The sequence below is a fragment of the Pelophylax lessonae genome, assembly GCF_965119305.1.
Source record: "Pelophylax lessonae genome assembly, chromosome: 5".
In the NCBI taxonomy this organism is placed as follows: Eukaryota; Metazoa; Chordata; class Amphibia; order Anura; family Ranidae; genus Pelophylax; species Pelophylax lessonae.
This window is the reverse complement of record NC_138772.1, coordinates 9,796,401-9,815,260: the sequence shown is the minus strand read 5'-3', so window position 1 is coordinate 9,815,260 and position 18,860 is coordinate 9,796,401. Positions and strand designations below refer to the sequence as shown.

Genomic DNA, 18,860 nt, shown 5'->3' with positions numbered 1-18,860 from the left:
CCGTCCACGGACTTCATAACATTGAAGTCTATGGTGGTCGCCTCCTGGTCGCCCCAAAGAAGCTCCGGACCCTTTTTCTAAGTCGGAGCGACTTGTGTCGCTCCTATTAGAACGGGTCCGCAGCTTCCCTATGGGAGGCGACCTGCGACGACCTGTGAGGCGACCAGGTCGCCTCACAGGTCGCCTTAGTGTGAAGGGGACTAACATGTTTGTTATTTTTATAGAATAAAAAATAAAAAACGAGACTTTACCATCACTTTAACCACTTCTAGACTGGACGGATTTGCACCCTTAATGACCAGGCCACTGCGTTACTTTAGGCTACATTCACACCTGAGCGTAGCGTTTTCACACGTTTTTTTACCGCGATTTTAACCGCGATTTACAGGCGTTTTTTGTGCAGCCGTTTTTTGATTGAATAGAGACCAATGGAAAACGCCTGTAATCTGCCCAAAAAGAAGCTCATGTACTTTTTTGAGCGTTGGGCGTTTTGCTTACAGCGTCAAAACGCTCAGATGTGAACAGGGGCCATTGAAATGAATAGGATTTGTCTTGTTGGGCGTTTTGAGAGCTGATCCTAGAGCAGAAAAACTCCCCAAAAACGCCCCAAAACGCCTAGATGTGAACGGAGCCTTAACGGACAATTGTGCAGTAGTGCGACACTGAATCTAAATAGAATTGGTGTCCTTTTTTCCCACAAATAGATCTTTCTTTTGGTGGTATTTGATCACCTGTGCGATTTTTATTTTTTGCGCTATAAACAAAAAAAGAGCGACAATTCTGAAAATAAAAAAAAAACAATATTTTTCACATTCTGCTATATAACATTCCCAGAAAAAAAATTTAAAAATCAAAATTTTTTAACATTTTAGGCCAATTTGTTGTCTGCTACATATTTTTGGTAAAAACAAATCGCAATAAGCGTATTTTTATTGGTTTGTGCAAAAGTTATTGCGTCTACTAGCTACAGGAAAGATTTATGTCTTTTTTTTTTTTACTAGTAATGGCGGCGATCTGGGATTTTTAGCGGGACTGCGACATTGCGGCGGACAGATCGGACCCCTAACTGACATTTTTGACACTTTTGGGGGAACCAATGACATTGCTACAGTAATCAGTGCTAAAAATATGCACTGTCACTGTACTAATGACACTGACAGGGAAGGGGTTAACCTAAGGGTTATCAAAGGGTTAAATGTAAGCCTAGGGGCGTGTTTCTAACTGTATGGGGGAGTGGCTTGTGAAATGTCCATAGAGACATGTGATCCTATATAGAAGCATCACAGGCGCTCTGTGATCATTCCAGGGAGAACGGTCAGCTGTGTTTACAACATCCGACCGTCCTTCCCTCTCAGCAGGGAGTGATCGCGGGTGTCAGGAGGCAATCGGAGCCGCCTGCCCCGTGCATTGGAGTCCCCGCTGCTGAGTGGGTGCGGGAGCGCACTGCCGTGGGCGCGCACTCGCCCCCTAGCTGCAGGTGCGCGACCGATGTAGATCCAAAAAAACATCAAATTTTTTAATCAATTTAGGCAATATGTATTCTGCTACACATTTTTGGTAAACAAAAATCCCAATAAGCGTATATTGATTAGTTTGCACAAAAGTTATCGCGTCTACAAACTAGGAGAAAAATGTATGTCCTTTTTATTCATTTTTTTTTTAGTAGTAATGGCGGCGATCAGCGATTTTTAGCGGGTCTGCAACATTGCGGCGGACAGATCGGACCCCTAACTGACATTTTTGACACTTTTGGGGGGTAGCAGTGACATTACTACAGTAATCAGTGCTAAAAATATGCACTGTTACTGTAATAATGACACTGGCAGGGAAGGAGTTAACCCAGGGGCAATCAAAGGGTTAAATGTGAGCCTAGGGGGTGTTTTCTAGCTGTGGGGGGGGGGGCTTGTGAAATCAACACAGAGAACTGTGTTCCTAAATAGGAGGAACACAGGAGCATTCTTCCCACTTCACCATCTCCACGGGATAGATTTATAGACGTTTTATTCATTTGATATTTTTTGCTAGTAATGGCGGCGATCAGAGGTTTTTAGCATTACTGTGACATTGCGATGGGAAAATATGACACTAAGTGACACTTTTTTGAGGATCAGTGACACCAATACAGTGATCAGTGCTAGAAAAAAATGCACTGTCACTGTACTAATGACACTGGCAGGGAAGGGGTTAACATCAAGGGTGATCAAAGGGTTAAATGGGTTCCCTAGCAGTGCTTTCTTACTGTGTGAGGGATGGTTGCACTGTAGGAAGACAGAGATTGGTGTTCCTGCTTAGGAGAAAAACAAGATCTTTGTCTTTCTTACTAGCAGGATGGTGATCTGCCTTGTTTACATAAAAACAAATATTTGGGACTTGGCGCATGCTCAGAAACGCGTCGTGATCTAGTAGCTCCCTGGGGACGCCGCACACATCATCCCACCTCCTCGGCCCAGGGCCCGGATATCATCCCACCTCCTCGGCCCAGGGCCCGGATATCATCCCACTTCCTCGGCCCAGGGCCCGGATATCATCCTACCGCCTCGGCCCAGGGCGCGGATATCATCCCATCTCCTCGGCCCAGGGCCCGGATATCATCCCACCGCCTCGGCCCAGGGCCCGGATATCATCCCATCTCCTCGGCCCAGGGCCCGGACATCATCCCATCTCCTCGGCCCAGGGCCCGGATATCATCCCACCGCCTCGGCCCAGGGCCCGGATATCATCCCATCTCCTCGGCCCAGGGCCCGGACATCATCCCATCTCCTCGGCCCAGGGCCCGGATATCATCCCACCGCCTTGGCCCAGGGCCCGGATATCATCCCACCTCCTTGGCCCAGGGCCCGGATATCATCCCACCTCCTCGGCCCAGGGCCCGGATATCATCCCACCTCCTCGGCCCAGGGCCCGGATATCATCCCACCTCCTCGGCCCAGGGCCTGGATATCATCCCACCTCCTTGGCCCAGGGCCCGGATATCATCCCACCTCCTCGGCCCAGGGCCCGGATATCATCCCACCTCCTCGGCCCAGGGCCTGGATATCATCCCACCTCCTCGGCCCAGGGCCTGGATATCATCCCACCTCCTCGGCCCAGGGCCCTGTGAGTTGTTATATATTTACTTTTAAATGCTCAATTAAATTAATCTACAATTAGAATGCTTTTCTGTGTTTCCTTTATGCCTTGTTTACATAGGAAGACCGCCATCCTGCCTCTCTCCGAATGACGGGTATCGGGTCCAATGGACCTGCTGATTGTCTCCCGCTGTGTCCAATCACAGCAAGAGCGGACCCCAGACCAAGAAGAAGAAATCACGTACAGGTACGTGATTTTGCGCATAAGGGCTGCCCTGCCACAGTATTTGTGGGGTGGTCCTTATCCTCCTTAGCGGTATTCCCGAGTGTGGCTCGGGGTGAAATTTTAGTGCCATTAGCGGTAACCCCGAACCACACTTGGGGTACCGCCAGGGAGCATCGCTGGATCCTGGTAGAGGGTAATCACCTTGTCCCCGGGATCCCGCGATGTGTCTCTCCAGCAGATCTTCCGCCCGATGCTGTGAGCCCCGGCTTCCGTCTCCTGCGACGTGACGCTTGCAGGGGGGTGGAACCGGCAGCAAATTTGAAAAGTAAAACACACAAACACACTGATATATTGAAATCCTATTGGATTACATTACCAAATAAAATAAATTGACATTAGTTTGCCCCCCCCCCCCAGTGCCCTTTCCTGCAGTTTTACTGTACTTTATATATATATATATATATACACTTTAACTTATTTATAGTTATTTATTATATTATATTTTATGATTTTGTATTTCAAACTTTATCATACCCGAGATGTTATAAGAAGGCACAGTAAAAAAAAAAATACTATATAAATAGTTGGTTTGGGCTGCTCGTTCTTAAGAATTACATGCAAAATAAATGTACCGCTTTCAACACCTAAAATTGGAAACAATCATAAAGCCAGGGAGGTTAAAGCGGTGCATCATGGAGGGACATTTAGCTTTTGATGAGTACAACCTGCAATGTGAATAGCATTGTTGTCACCATGATAGGAAGTGAGGGGACATTTCTGCAATAGGGCCAGCAATAAAACCACCCAAGGTGGGTAACAGTAACCGTTGTGCTGCAAAGACGCTTGGTTTTTGGTAAATCAGGTATAAAATCATACCTACCTCTGCAGTCTCCATCAAAGCCTCTTCTTGATCACCAGGTTTAGAAGGATTCGATGGGAAATAATCTTGTCTTGTAACATAAAAAACAATTATTATACCAAAAATTCAGTAACAACATCCAACAGTATAAATTAAATGTAACTCGTTTTGTATTTCTAACGACTGATTGAATCTTTCCAGGTATAAAATTAGGAAAATCTATTGTGCCGCAATATCATGGAATCTCAAACAACACTTCTGCTAAGTGTATCCAAAGCCCAAACTTTTTTTTTTGTTTGTATGGAGCAAGGGTCTCCAAATTGTGGCCCTTTGCCTGCCTTTATCCAGCCCTTGGGGCACATTTTATCCCACTGATATGAGACAATATTCTGCCCCGACACTAAAAATGGGGTGCCGTTTCTCCCACTGACCCAACCAATTGGGCACTATTCCTCCCCCTAATATTATTATTATTATACAGGATTAATATAGCGCCAACAGTGTGCGCAGCGCTTTACAATATAAGGGAAGATAATAGTTACAATACAAGAAGAATTGGACGGCCCTGCTCGTTAGAGCTTACAATCTAGAAGGGGGGGGTCAAGTGAAACAAAAGGCAGTAACCGAGGGGGGTGGGTTATGGAGAAAATGGAGGTATATTTGTAAGGTGTGGGTAGGATAGGCTTCTCTGAAGAGGAGAGTTTTCAGGGATCGTCTAAAAGCTAATAGAGTAGGAGATAATCGGACAGATTGGGGTAAGGAGTTCCATAGGATTGGAGAAGCTCTGGAAAAGTCCTGGAGGCGAGCATGGAAGGAGGTGACAAAGGAGCTAGAGAGCAGGAGGTTTTGAGAGGAACGAAGAGAGCGATTAGGTTGGTATTTGGAGACTAGGCTAGTGCTGGGGGGCTAAACTGTGGATAGCTTTGTAAGATGATGTTAGTATTTTGAATTTAATTTGTTGGGTGAGCGGTAGCCAGTGGAGGGCTTGATACCAAAGATGGGGCACTGTTTACCCCCACTGATTCCAGCAAAATGTTATCCCGCTGGCCACAGTGCGACCTCCCTTAAGTCTGAAGGACAGTAAACCGGCCCTTTGTTTAGAAAGTTTGGAGACCCCTGGCATAGACTATGGAAAAGTTAAAAACAAGACCAGGTTTTTATCTGCCATCTGTGTCCCATTGGGGAGAATTGCCTTTATCTCCTGTCCCATAGAAATAACAAGGAGTGAGAGGGAAACCTCTTCAAAGTAAAGGAAATTCCTCTTGGACTGTTGTCACCAGAACAAGTGTCTCTCTATTGGAAATCTTCACTTCTGTTCTGGTTCTTGTTATTATTTTACTATTTCCCTTCACTTTAATTACTGGTGATAATGGTGACCAGAACAAACAGAGAGGGTGAATCTTTCTAGCAGACAGCAATAAAAAACCTCATAGGGGGGTCTAACCCTTCAGTTCATGTATTTATCAACCAACGCATCGTTTCTGATTTTTGCACTGGAAACAATTTTTTTTTTAAACATACCTCATACCTTTCAATTTTATGAGGTACGAAAGAGAGGTGCCTTTTTACACAATGTATGTAGGCAAAATACACGCCGTCTGTCATGCCACCAGTGAGATCATGAAGAATTCATATGCAAAGTATGATTGTGCTTTTACCACTACTTCTCCTTTGTTGGCTCACCAAAATAACAAATGGGATCAATTAGAGCAGCCTCCCTGAAACTTTTTACTTTTTCCTCTAGGTCAGTGATGGTGAACCTTGGCACCCCAGATGTTTTGGAACTACATTTCCCATGATGCTCAGCTACACCGCAGAGCATCATGGGAAATGTAGTTCAAAAACATCTGGGGTGCCAAGGTTTGCCATTACTGCTCTAGGGGAACCCCTTAAATAATTTTCATATCTTGAGGAATTCTTACCAAAACCAATTCATCAGGGTAAAAAAAAAATGCTCCATAGATTGGTGATCAGTGGGAAGAATGTTCCTTACATTGGTGATCAGTGGGAAGAATGTTCCTTACATTGGTGATCAGTGGGAGGAATGTCCCTTACATTGGTGATCAGTGGGAAGAATGCTCCCTACATTGGTGGTCAGTGGGAAGAATGCCCCTTACATTGGTGGTCAGTGGGAAGAATGCTCCTTACATTGGTGGTCAGTGGGAAGAATGTCCCTTACATTGGTGGTCAGTGGGAAGAATGCTCCTTACATTGGTGATCAGTGGGAAGAATGCTCCTTACATTGGTGGTCAGTGGGAAGAATGTCCCTTACATTGGTGATCAGTGGGAAGAATGTTCCTTACATTGGTGGTCAGTGGGAAGAATGTCCCTTACATTGGTGGTCAGTGGGAAGAATGTCCCTTACATTGGTGGTCAGTGGGAAGAATGCTCCTTACATTGGTGATCAGTGGGAAGAATGCTCCTTACATTGGTGGTCAGTGGGAAGAATGCCCCTTACATTGGTGGTCAGTGGGAAGAAGGAGGAGGACACACCCAAAGAGCTCTCTGTGAGAACCAGCCCTTTTCAAGCCTGGGCCTTGCTTGCTAGCTTGGCCCAGGAACAATGCCTGATCCTGGGGGAGGCCCTGGGAGGGATCCCCCTGATGACACGGGGCCTAGTGAGGAGGAGGTGGAGGACCTGTCTGTGGGTCCAGGTTCTGGTGAGAATGCGGATGTCTTCAGCCAGAAGGTTATCAATCGTTTTAGGGCGATTGGGAGAGCCGAAGAAAAACTTAAAGTTTTGAAGGCTGAACACAAATCCTTCAAAACTAAGTATTTCCAGGCCTGGAGTAAAAATCGCACAGCCATGAAGCCTGAGTTACAGGAATTGGAAGAAAAGGTAAAGGAACAATCTTTATTATTGGAAAGGCTGAAAGACCGAAGTGGAGCATTTAAAGAAAAGTTTGACAATGAGAGGCGTTTTACCAGCCAAGCATCAGCAAGTTCTGTGGATCAGCAGCCTCAGTTAATGGATGACCAGGCTCCATCTGCCTCTGCACCTCTCCCCCCATGCCAGAACTGGGAATCACCAGCGGCAACCAGCCAGGGGGTTGAGAGTGGACATGGATCCCTGACATTTATCCAGGAGATGGAGTCACCCCTGAAAGCAGACAAGTTTGTCTTTTCTGATGATCCATCAGAAATCCCTGAGGATGGGCAGAGGAGATTCAAGTCAGCAAAGCCAGTAATGGTGGAGAAATCCCAGTACATCATGCTGCCTTCCAGCATGTCTGCCCCACTTGCTGTAGTGGATGGTGTCCCAGGTGAGAAGGAGCTCTGCATACAGCTACCTATTGGAGATTCTGCTGTGGAGAAACCGAGTGCAGACATGCAAGGAAAATCCCTGACCAATGAATTCCCGGACAATCAGATGAATGTGGATGGACCTGCATCTAACACCCCAGCCATGGATTTTGCTGGTCTGGCTGAGACCAGTAGTCCCACAGCAAGCAAAATGGCTGCCAGCTCCAAAGAGCATGCTTCATGTTCACCTGAGCCTCCCAGTCTTCCAGTGCTGATTGACCAGCTGACTTCTGGTGGGGGAGGGGATCAACATAGTGCTGGAAGTGAAGCAGCTATAGAAGTCTCCTGCAATGTTTCACCTGTTGCTGTGTTAAAACAGAATGCTATTTCCACAGCTGAAAACCCTGTCCTAGTGGAAGAGAAGATGACAGCTGGAGTTCTTACCAGTGCAGCAGCAACTATGGATTCTGCTGTGAAGACAACAGCAATAATAAATATCCCAGCAAGTATAAAAAATGACATTAATGTTAAAGCAATGAATGTGGTGGGTGGTGGTGAAGGGGTTAGTAATGCTGGGAAAAATAAAAATGACATTTCTCCTCCTGCTCAGCAGAGGAAAGATTCGATTGCACAGATCAATCCCGAATCTGTGCAATCGTTATCTGCTAAGTGTGTGTCAGATAATTTAAAAAAAACTGATGGATTTTCTGCTGGGAGGAATGTTGGAAGCTATGCTTCAGCTTTGGGGAGTCACACCAGGGTGGGTGGTGGGAATTCCGTTATTAGTCAAAATTCAGGGAGGTTTGGTGGGTATAGGAGGAGGAATGTGGTACAGTTGAGGTGGGTGGGGGATGGAACTCCACCAGTAAGGGGGAGGGTGGCTGAGTTGATTTTGGAAATGGGGTTTAAAGCCTGTGATATTTTTGCTTTAATTTGCCCGGTGGGGAGTTATGAATTTGATTTGTCGTTTGTAAAACCTGAAAGTTTGGATCTCTTCTGGGAGAGATTTAGGAGGTGCAAGGGCCTTCAGCAGTGGAGTGGTTTGGTGCCAAAGGTTATCTCAAGACAGCCTCTGATAAAATCAGTGACCATTTTGGTGCATAACGAATCCATACCAGAGGCTGATTTATTAGTATGGCTACGCCGATATGGCGAGGTCCTCACTCCACTGCGGAAGGTCCTTGATGAGCATGGGATATGGACAGGGGCCTGGACAGTGTCACTAAAATTGGGGGTGCTGGGCGATGTAGTTCAGCACCTTCCCTGCTCAGCCTTTCTGGGTAGGGATAGGCTGACCATTTTCTACCAAGGTCAGCCTAAGGTGTGCAATAAATGTGGTGATAAAGGCCACTTTGCATCGTCCTGCACCCACAAGAAGTGCTCACTGTGCCAGGATTTAGGCCATTTGGCCAGAGAATGCACCCAGATTCGGTGCAATTTGTGCCAGCAGCTGGGTCATCCATATAGCCAGTGCCCAGAGGCACTGCATAACTTGCCAGGATTGGAGACTGAGCTGCAGAGGCTTGATAAAGAAGATGAAGCAGCTGAAGTTAGAGAGGAAATTGTTGCTGCCCCTCCTGTGTCTGTTGTGTCAGATTCTGTTTCCCCTGGTGATGTGGTCCCTGAGTCTGTCCTTCCTGTGTCTGTTGTGTCAGATTTTGTTTCCCCTGGTGATGTGGTCCCTGAGTCTGTCCCTCCTGTTGTTCCTACATCTACTGTGCGTAGATCCTCCAGACTAGCGGAAGCTGCTGGGGGGGCGGGTATAGTGGATCTTCCCCCTCGGCCTACTCCACCTCCAGTCCCTGTCTCTCGACACCGCAAACGTGGCCAAGAGGGTGCAGGGGTGCTGGATGGTGGTGGGGTCGATGGGGTTGAGGGAGGGGTGTCCATGTCCCATGTCTCACCCTCTGTTGTGGAGGATTCGGATGAGGAGGGGTGGGAGAGGACAAAGAGGAAGAAAAAGAAGAAGAGGAAGACCAGTAAAGCGGTCGTTTCTTCCTTACAGTTAGAGCCAGGAGGGGTTCCTCTTGGCAACACATTTTCGGTTTTATCAGGGGAGGAGTTGGTGTCGGATTTATCTATTTGTTTATCATCTATGGATGAGGGGGAGTCACATAGTGTAAAGAGAGCTGTTTCGGGTGATGAGAGTGTGGTGGAGGTTAAGAAACGACTACCCCAATCATCCTGATGGCAGTGCCCGCTCTGATAAAGGTGGCGACCATTAATGTCGCCAGCGTGAAATCTGCAAGAGCTCGTGATATTGCCTTATTTTTGCTCAGTGAGTTTGATGCTGAGATTTTATTTTTGCAAGAGACCTGGCTCAATACTTTGGCCGATGTCCATCTAGCAAAAAGGGAGTGGAGATGCGGTCCCTCCTTTTGGTCTCTTGCGGCTGAGCCTTGCAGCGGAGTTGCGGTTCTTTTTAAAACCGATATGGTAACGTGCCGGCGGATAATTGAGGTAGAAATGGGGAGATGCATGGTCTTAGACGTCTCTGTTAGGGGGCAGGACCTGCGCCTGATCAATATCTATGGACCGCAGTCAAAATGGGACAGGAAATGCCTCTTCACAAAGATCAAGCCCTTCCTTTTTACATCCCAGAAGGTTGTCTTTGGAGGTGACTTTAACACCATAATTAGGCCTGAAGACAGGAGGGTCTCCATAGACAGGCTGGGTTATGATAGCGTTTTTCTTAGAGATATGGTTAGACAAGCAGGCCTGGTAGATGTGCACATTAAGCACTGCCCTGGCAGCACGGGATTCACGTTTCAGAGAGGGAATAGTCAGAGTAGGATAGATAGGTTTTTTTTAAAGGAGAACTCTGCTTTCTCGGCTCCTGAGTTGAGGGCGGTGGAGTTCTCTGACCACTGTATGCTGTCTGTGACTCTGAATGCCTCGGACACTCCACCCAGGGGAAGGGGTACCTGGAAACTGAATTCGGCTCTCCTGGAAGATGTAGAGGTAAGACAATCCTTTGAGGATTTTTTTCAGGCACAGGTTTCTATTCTGGACTTTTGCAGCAGTAAGTCAGAGTGGTGGGAGCTTGTGAAACAAAGGGCGATTGGACTTTTCAAGGCCATAAGTAAGAAGAAGCAGCTTGGTATGTATATTGCCTACCAGCATTTGCGGAGGAAGCTTGATCGTCTTGTCTCGTATGGAGGAGATCCAGGGGAGATCTCGGAGGTAAAGCTTCTTCTTAGGAAGTGTCAATACGACCGGCATGCCTCCTTGGTTCTGGAGAGAGATTATGGGAAATATCACTCGCCTGATCCTTACCAGAACTGTAAGCAAGGCATAGCAGTTAAGACGGTCATAGGTCTGAGGGATAGTACGGGTTCCCTGGTGAAGTCCAGATCAGGGATCCTGGAGATCTTCAGGTCATATTACGCAGACCTTCTGGGAAGAAAGGACCTTAGTCGGGACAGGATGGAAAGCTTTCTGGATTCTACTCCAGGATTGGGAAACGATACATTGCCTTTGATGGATTTGACAGAACCAATTTCAGCGGATGAGGTAGTTCGTGCTATAGAGAAGCTGGCTACCAAAAAGTCGCCTGGGCCAGATGGGTTGACAGCTGAATTTTACAAGTGTTTTAAGTCCATTCTGGCTCCCTTTTTAGCGGAGGTTTATAACAGCTGTTTAGAAGAGGGTTCTCTCCCTCCCTCCATGAGGCAATCCGCTGTGATTCTTCTGTCAAAAGGTAAAGACCCCTCAATAATTGAGAACTGGCGCCCCATCAGTCTTCTCAATGTTGATAGAAAGATCTTGGCGAAGATTCTTTTTTGGCGCTTGTCGTCAGTAGCAGGCGATTTGTTGTCCAATCATCAGCACTGCTCGGTCCAGGGCAGAAGTACCTTTTCAGCAATTTTAGCTGTCCGGGAGGCTTTGGAGCGATGCAGGGCTGCTGGATGGAGAAAGTACTTGCTGGCATTGGATCAGGCGAAGGCTTTTGATCGAGTCAATCATGAGTACCTGTATTTGCTACTTGGTAGATACGGCCTGCAGGGGAGGTTTATTGATTGGCTGAAAACATTATATAAAGGGGCTGAGAGCTTCCCACTTGTTAATGGTTGGGTTGGACGGCCTTTTGAGGTTGGCTCTGGGGTGCGCCAGGGGTGTCCTTTGAGCCCCCTGCTATATGTATTCGCAATCGACCCCTTCATAAGAAGGTTAGAGAGTGGATCGTTGTGTGGGGTGCCTTTGGGCATTGCTGGTGTGCCGCCTTTGAAGGTCGTGGCCTATGCCGATGATGTGTCTGTTATTATCTCTGGGATGGAGGAGGCGCAGGAGGTGGTCTCTGTGATAGAGCAGTACACTGAGGCTTCTGGCTCTAAAATCAATCATGAAAAGAGTGAAGTTTTCTGGATGGGTGAGGAGGGTGAAAGCTTCGAACTTCCGGATGCCTTCCCAGAGCCCCAGCAGGAAATTAAAGTGTTGGGCATCAAATTTGGTCCTGGTGACTATGGTCATCGAAATTGGGAAAGCAGGTTGTTGAATGCCAATGCCAAGGTGGCAAGCTGGAAGAAATGGAAAATTTCCTTGAGGGAAAGGGTTGACTTGATTAAAACTTACCTGATCCCAATCTTTTTATATGTCAGCTTTGTCTGTATCTTGCCGGAATCTCTCTATGCAAGGGTGTACAGCTGCTTTTTCCAACTGTTATGGGGAAATAGGCTGAACCTGATCAAACGCAATGTAACTTACCTGTCCAGGCGGGAGGGTGGTCTAGGAATGGTCAACCCTATAGTTTTCTTTTCTCTGCTTTTTTTAAAGTATAATCTTGGTAATATGTTAGCAGAGACCCCGGCGGGATGGGTGGGTATTTTTCAATCTTGGTTTAGGCCTTTTCTGCGATGCTGGGAAGATGGCGGGCCAGTGAAAAGTCTGAGAGTCCGACATGGCAAGCTTCCGGCTTATGTTGCCCCGTGTCTGAAAATACTTAGGCAGTGGCAGGTGACAGTGGGGGATATCAAGTCCCTCCCCAGAAAGCTTCTGGAGAAGAGGATTTTGGGCTCTGCTTTCAGTGTGTCGCTGACCTTAAGGGATTGCCCAGGCCCCGTAATGAGGGAGGGGTTGCGTTTAATTAACTTAGGAAGAATCCCTTTGAAGTTTAGGGATCAAGCCTGGCTCGCTTTCCATGGAAGGCTCTATGTGAGAGGGAACCTGAAGCATCGCCCTGTGGATGATCGGGATTGTCCTAGAGCGGAGTGTGTTGGTAAAGTGGAGTCTATGGACCACTTTTTGCTCCGGTGTCCCTTTAACATAGAGGTGTATAAAAGGGTGGGGAGGGCTCTAGGCATCCCCTTTCTCTATCGCATGAGTTATGCGGAGTGGGTGTACGGGGCATTCCCGACTCGCTGGGATTTTGATTTGGATACACTTTTTCTAGTTAGTATAGTTGTCCGTTACTTCACGTGGAATGCACGGTGCCAGATTACCCTGCGGAAGAAAGTCCTCCCTGTCGAGGTGGTGGTGTACGATATTCTGGGTGAGGTTGGGAAGATTCGGGGTCTTGAGAAGGGCAGGGAGCCTCGAGCAGTCTGGATAAGGGCGTGGAGGAATATCAGACCTGCTTTTGGTGAACTGTCCATCTCTGGGTGAAAAGCTTTTTTCCTATGCTATTTCTTTCACACCCTTAGCTTTTGTTAGTTAATATCTTCATTTTTGAAGAAGGGCTGCATGCATAATGGGAGTGGTTTTTGTTTCTTGACCTCGCAGGTTTGATGTCTGGTGTGGTGGTGTGAGTCTAATTAAGATTATTTTTCCCGGTAATGATGTGTTTCATGATGTGAGTTTTGTTTTTGCTGTAAAGCCATTCTTTATTTGAGAGCAGAACTTGCTATGTATTTTTTTCCCTTTTCATGTAAATATGTATATATTTATTTATGTATATTGATTTTATGATTATTGATTGCAAGACTTTTAATAAACAAAAATTGGGAAGAATGTCCCTTACATTGGTGGTCAGTGGGAAGAATGTCCCTTACATTGGTGGTCAGTGGGAAGAATGTCCCTTACATTGGTGGTCAGTGGGAAGAATGCTCCTTACATTGGTGATCAGTGGGAAGAATGCTCCTTACATTGGTGGTCAGTGGGAAGAATGTCCCTTACATTGGTGATCAGTGGGAAGAATGTTCCTTACATTGGTGGTCAGTGGGAAGAATGTCCCTTACATTGGTGGTCAGTGGGAAGAATGTTCCTTACATTGGTGGTCAGTGGGAAGAAGGAGGAGGACACACCCAAGGAGCTCTCTGTGAGAACCAGCCCTTTTCAAGCCTGGGCCTTGCTTGCTAGCTTGGCCCAGGAACAATGCCTGATCCTGGGGGAGGCCCTGGGAGGGATCCCCCTGATGACACGGGGCCTAGTGAGGAGGAGGTGGAGGACCTGTCTGTGGGTCCAGGCCCCGGTGAGAATGCGGATGTCTTCAGCCAGAAGGTTATCAATCGTTTTAGGGCGATTGGGAGAGCGGAAGAAAAACTTAAAATTTTGAAGGCTGAACACAAATCCTTCAAAACCAAGTATTTCCAGGCCTGGAGTAAAAATCGCACAGCCATGAAGCCTGAGTTACAGGAATTGGAAGAAAGGGTAAAGGAACAATCTTTATTATTGGAAAGGCTGAAAGATAGAAGTGGAGCATTTAAAGAAAAATTTGACAATGAGAGGCGATTTACCAGCCAAGCATCAGCAAGTTCTGTGGATCAGCAGCCTCAGTTAATGGATGACCAGGCTCCATCTGCCTCTGCACCTCTCCCCCCATGCCAGAACTGGGAATCACCAGCGGCAACCAGCCAGGGGGTTGAGAGTGGACATGGATCCCTGACATTCATCCAGCAGATGGAGTCACCCCTGAAAGCAGACAAGTTTGTCTTTTCTGATGATCCATCAGAAATCCCTGAGGATGGGCAGAGGAGATACAAGCCAGCAAAGCCAGTAATGGTGGAGAAATCCCAGTACACCATGCTGCCATCCAACATGTCTGCCCCATCTGCTGTAGTGGATGGTGTCCCAGGTGAGAAGGTGCTCTGCATACAGCTACCTATTGGAGTTACCGCTGTGGAGAAACCGAGTGCAGACATGCAAGGAAAATCCCTGACCGTGGAATCCCCGGACCATCAGATGAATGTGGATGGACCTGCATTAAACACCCCAGGCATGGATTTTGCTGGTCTGGCTGAGACCAGTAGTCCCACGGCAAGCAAAATGGCTGCCAGCTCCAAAGAGCCTGCTTCATGTTCACCTGAGCCTCCCAGTCTTCCAGTGCTGATTGACCAGCTGATTGCTGATGGGGAGGGGATCAACATGGTTCTGAAAGTGTAATGGAAGTAGCAATGGAAGTATCCTGCAATGCTTTACCTGCTGCTGTGTTAAAACAGAATGCTATTTCCACAGCTGAAAACCCTGTCCTAGTGGAAGAGAAGATGACAGCTGGAGTTCTTACCAGTGCAGCAGCAACTATGGATTCTGCTGTGAAGACAACAGCAATAATAAATATCCCAGCAAGTATAAAAAATGACATTAATGTTAAAGCAATGAATGTGGTGGGTGGTGGTGAAGGGGTTAGTAATGCTGGGAAAAATAAAAATGACATTTCTCCTCCTGCTCAGCAGAGGAAAGATTTGATTGCACAGATCAATCCCGAATCTGTGCAATCATTATCTGCTAAGTGTGTGTCAGATAATTAAAAAAAAACTGATGGATTTTCTGCTGGGAGGAATGTTGGAAGCTATGCTTCAGCTTTGGGGAGTCGCACCAGGGTGGGTGGTGGGAATTCTGTTATTAGTCAAAATTCAGGGAGGTTTGGTGGGTATAGGAGGAGGAATGTGGTACAGTTAAGGTGGGTGGGGGATGGAACTCCACCAGTAAGGGGGAGGGTGGCTGAGTTGATTTTGGAAATGGGGTTTAAAGCTTGTGATATTTTTGCTTTAATTTGCCCGGTGGGGAGTTATGAATTTGATTTGTCGTTTGTAAAACCTGAAAGTTTGGATCTCTTCTGGGAGAGATTTAGGAGGTGCAAGGGCCTTCAGCAGTGGACCATAATAAAGGGCCCCGCAACGAGAGTAAAGGGCCCCAGGATCAGTGGGAAGAGCCCCAGGCTTGAAGGGAAGGGCCCCGGCCAGGCGTCCGGGGGGGTCCTTCATGGTTTCTTGCACTGGGGCCCTGAAGGTTTTAGTTACGCCTCTGTACAGAGGTAATAAGTGTGGATTGAGGATTCTACCATATTCAGCCTGCAAGCTTAGCGAGACAAATCTATGCCTGTATGTCTAGCCTTAAAAACAACTGAACCAGCGAGATATTGGTGAGATTTCATAGATGCGTGTCAAAAATCTTTTGCCCCATAGACGGGACGGGGGGGAGGGGTTTATAAATTTCCCGGAGAGGTAGAGCTGGAGGCCGAGTAATCCCCAATATTAGTGTCAATTCACTAGATTGTAGTTGCACTTTAAATGTTTAACAATAGTTCAGTATTAGGGGCGAGAGACAAAAGGTTGGCTCAAGGGATGACTTTCAATAGATCGCAGCGAGGTAGCTGCTCTGCTACGCACGAAACCCTGACCCAGAATCAGGTCGTCTATGAATGATTTAGCACCGGGTACTCCAAGCGTAAATGAAAAAAAAACAGGTACGTCTTATCTACTCACAAATAAATATTTAACTTACATTTCCTGCATTATTTTTCTTAGTATGTCTTCTGCATCAATAGAAAGGCCATTTCCAGCAGTTCTGCCAAAAAATATTACAGAATCACATAAAAAATGTGACTAGAAGCATTGCAGTGTTTTTTCCTATGATGGTAAAAAAATTTTTATGACATGTTGGTGTTATATCTTTCACTTGGATGTTACAAGTTTTTTTTTTAATCAAGAAAATATTTATTGTAAAGTAGTATTATGACAAGGTAATACATTACACAGACAAAAAAAAAAAAAAAATTGTACATTTGAAATCAGATAAACCATCAATCAAGTTATACATTCCATATATGGGAGGCATAATGATAGCCAATGTACCAACATAACCGGTATTGTCATCCATAAAAATCCAGTCTGCGTGTATCATTTCACTGCTTAACCGATTACCTTATGAAATCATAACTTTATTTTAACATTAAACATATAACCATGAACAGGAAATTGTCCAAGTTATTGTCTTTTAATCTCGAAATTGTTCAAACAAAACAAAATCACCTCTCATCCATTTGTAATACCAGAAGATTGAAAGCTGCCGTGGGGTGATATTTAGAGTAGTGAACGACTGATATCATTTGTTTATTGCCGATACCGGTATTTTGGTCATCGCATATCGGTATCGGCCGATCTCTGCCGATATTTTCGGACATTTAAAAAATGTATTTTTTTTTTACAGGTACTGTTGTGGAGGGATTTGGGGGTCTAAAAGACTTCCAAACCTCTCCTCTGCACTTAAAAGCATTCAAAACTAGGGATCGACCGATTATCGGCAAAGTCGATATATCGAGGGCCGATATGCACTTTCCCCGATATATCGGAATCGGCATTTTGATTTACCGATATTGCCAATATTTCGGAAAGTGCTTGTACCGGGGTGATGCCTGCAGCTAGGGGCATCATCCTGGTACCGGTGTCCATAGCCGACGGTCGGCTGTCTTGTAATGACAACCGATGCGGCCTTCTGCGGCTCGCCCGGGTCTCCTGTCCCACCAACAGGCCCGGGTATCCTACCTTCACCGGCGCCGTCTGACCGGGTCTCCATTTCTTTGAATTCGGTGCCGCCGAGTAACCGGAAGTGATGTCATGAAATGACATCACTTCCAGGTACTGGCGGCGCCAAATTCAAAAACTTACAGCATTCAAAACAGCCAAACTTGGCGTTTTGAATGCTTTTAAGTGCAGAGGAGGGGTTTGGGGTCTTTTAGACCCCCAGATCCCTCCACCACAGTACCTGTAGACATTAAAAGAACAAAATATCAGTATCGGCGGTAAAAAAACGATATCAGTCGATCACTATTCAAAACGTCAAGTTTGGCTGTTTTGAATGCTGTCATGTTTTTGAATTTGGTGCCGAGTTTTTACATGGAGACCCGATCAGAGCCGAATGCGGCTTGGATGGGGTCTTCGACGGCCCTGCAGGTAGGATGCCCGGGTCTCCCCATGGCACAGGAGACCCAGGCGAGCCGCGGAAGACCCCTCCCGCTCATTGTAATGACAGCCGAGTGGCTTCTCAGCCGCATCAGTTGTCATTACAAGACAGCTGACCATCGGCTATGGACGCCGGTACCGGGGGGTGATGCCTCTAGCTGCAGGCATCACTCCGGTAAAAGTACTTTCCCGAAATATCGGTAATATCGGTAACCTCCGGGGCGGATTCTGATATATCGGGGAAAGTGCAGATCGGCCCTCGATATATCGGCTTTGCAAAAAATCGGTCGATCCCTAATTTAGAGTTGTAGTAATCTATCAAGAACAAGTTGGGGGGGTGATATCCCTGGCGTATCTAGCCAGCTGCGCCAAATATTCTCAAATTTCCTGGGGGACTTTCTATGATAGTGTTTTTCTCATGAATAAGAATATAATTTACAGACTGGATCCACTGTGTACTAGTAGGGGAGTGCGTAGAGAACCAAGGTCTAGTTATTTGTTTTTTTTAGCAAGGTATAGTAACCAGATCAGGGCTATATAAGTATGTGGGTGATACAGTTCCTCGTTTAAACTCCCTAACAAACACGTCAATGGATCCACCGTAAGTGGTACTTGATATACAGTATTAATAGTAGAGATTACATTGCTCCAATATTTCACCAGCTTGGGGCATTTCCACAACATATGTAAAAAGTCACCCGGGTGTTTATGGCACTTAGGGCAGGTAGGTGTAGCTCTCCTACCCCAGGCATAGAGCTGAGTCGGGGTTCTATAGGTGCGATGCAGCACAAACAGAAGAGACAATTTATGGGGAGCAGACACCGACACCAAAGGACCAGTTGCCAGTATATGCTCCCACTGATCCCCACCAATGGGCCCGACATCCCTCTCCCACTTCTGGATGTTATAAAGCTGGATAAAACTAAAAACCTGTGTCTGTCTAAAGGGGGGTGATTATTTTCTAAACCCACTGTATATACTGTAAAAGCAGTAGAGATACTGCTTCTATAATAAAGCCTTGTTGATGTCATTGGGCAGGGGCACGCAGCAAGGTTGTCCGCTCTCCCTGCTACTATTCCCTTTGGCCATCGAGCGTCTGGTAGCAGTTTTAAGAGTAGACCCTAACATAGTGGGCTTTCAAAGGGGTGATGACGAAGAGAAATTGGCATTATATGCCAACAACGCTTTGCTTTTTTTAGGTGATACATCTTCTTCTATTGAACACCTGATCAATCTCAATACTAGGTTTGGGTCTTTCTCTGGGTTAACAATAAACCGGAACAAGTCAACCCTCCTGGTTATGTTTAGGCGCTCTGGTGCAGAAAAAGCGTTAACCTTCCTACTTGCTG

The 18,860-nt window shown here is 46.4% G+C and overlaps 1 protein-coding gene across 1 annotated transcript in view; it reads right to left on the bottom strand.

The window, feature by feature from the left end:
* Positions 1-18,860, bottom strand: part of LOC309557076 (NACHT, LRR and PYD domains-containing protein 12-like) — a 139,645-nt gene that overhangs the window by 37,197 nt on the left and 83,588 nt on the right. The window contains exons 14-15 of the mRNA XM_082259682.1: positions 16,055-16,117; positions 4,175-4,244 (exon numbers count right to left, since the gene is read on the bottom strand). Coding sequence (XP_082115808.1) covers positions 4,175-4,244; positions 16,055-16,117 — 133 coding nt within the window. The remainder of the gene's footprint in view (positions 1-4,174; positions 4,245-16,054; positions 16,118-18,860) is intronic.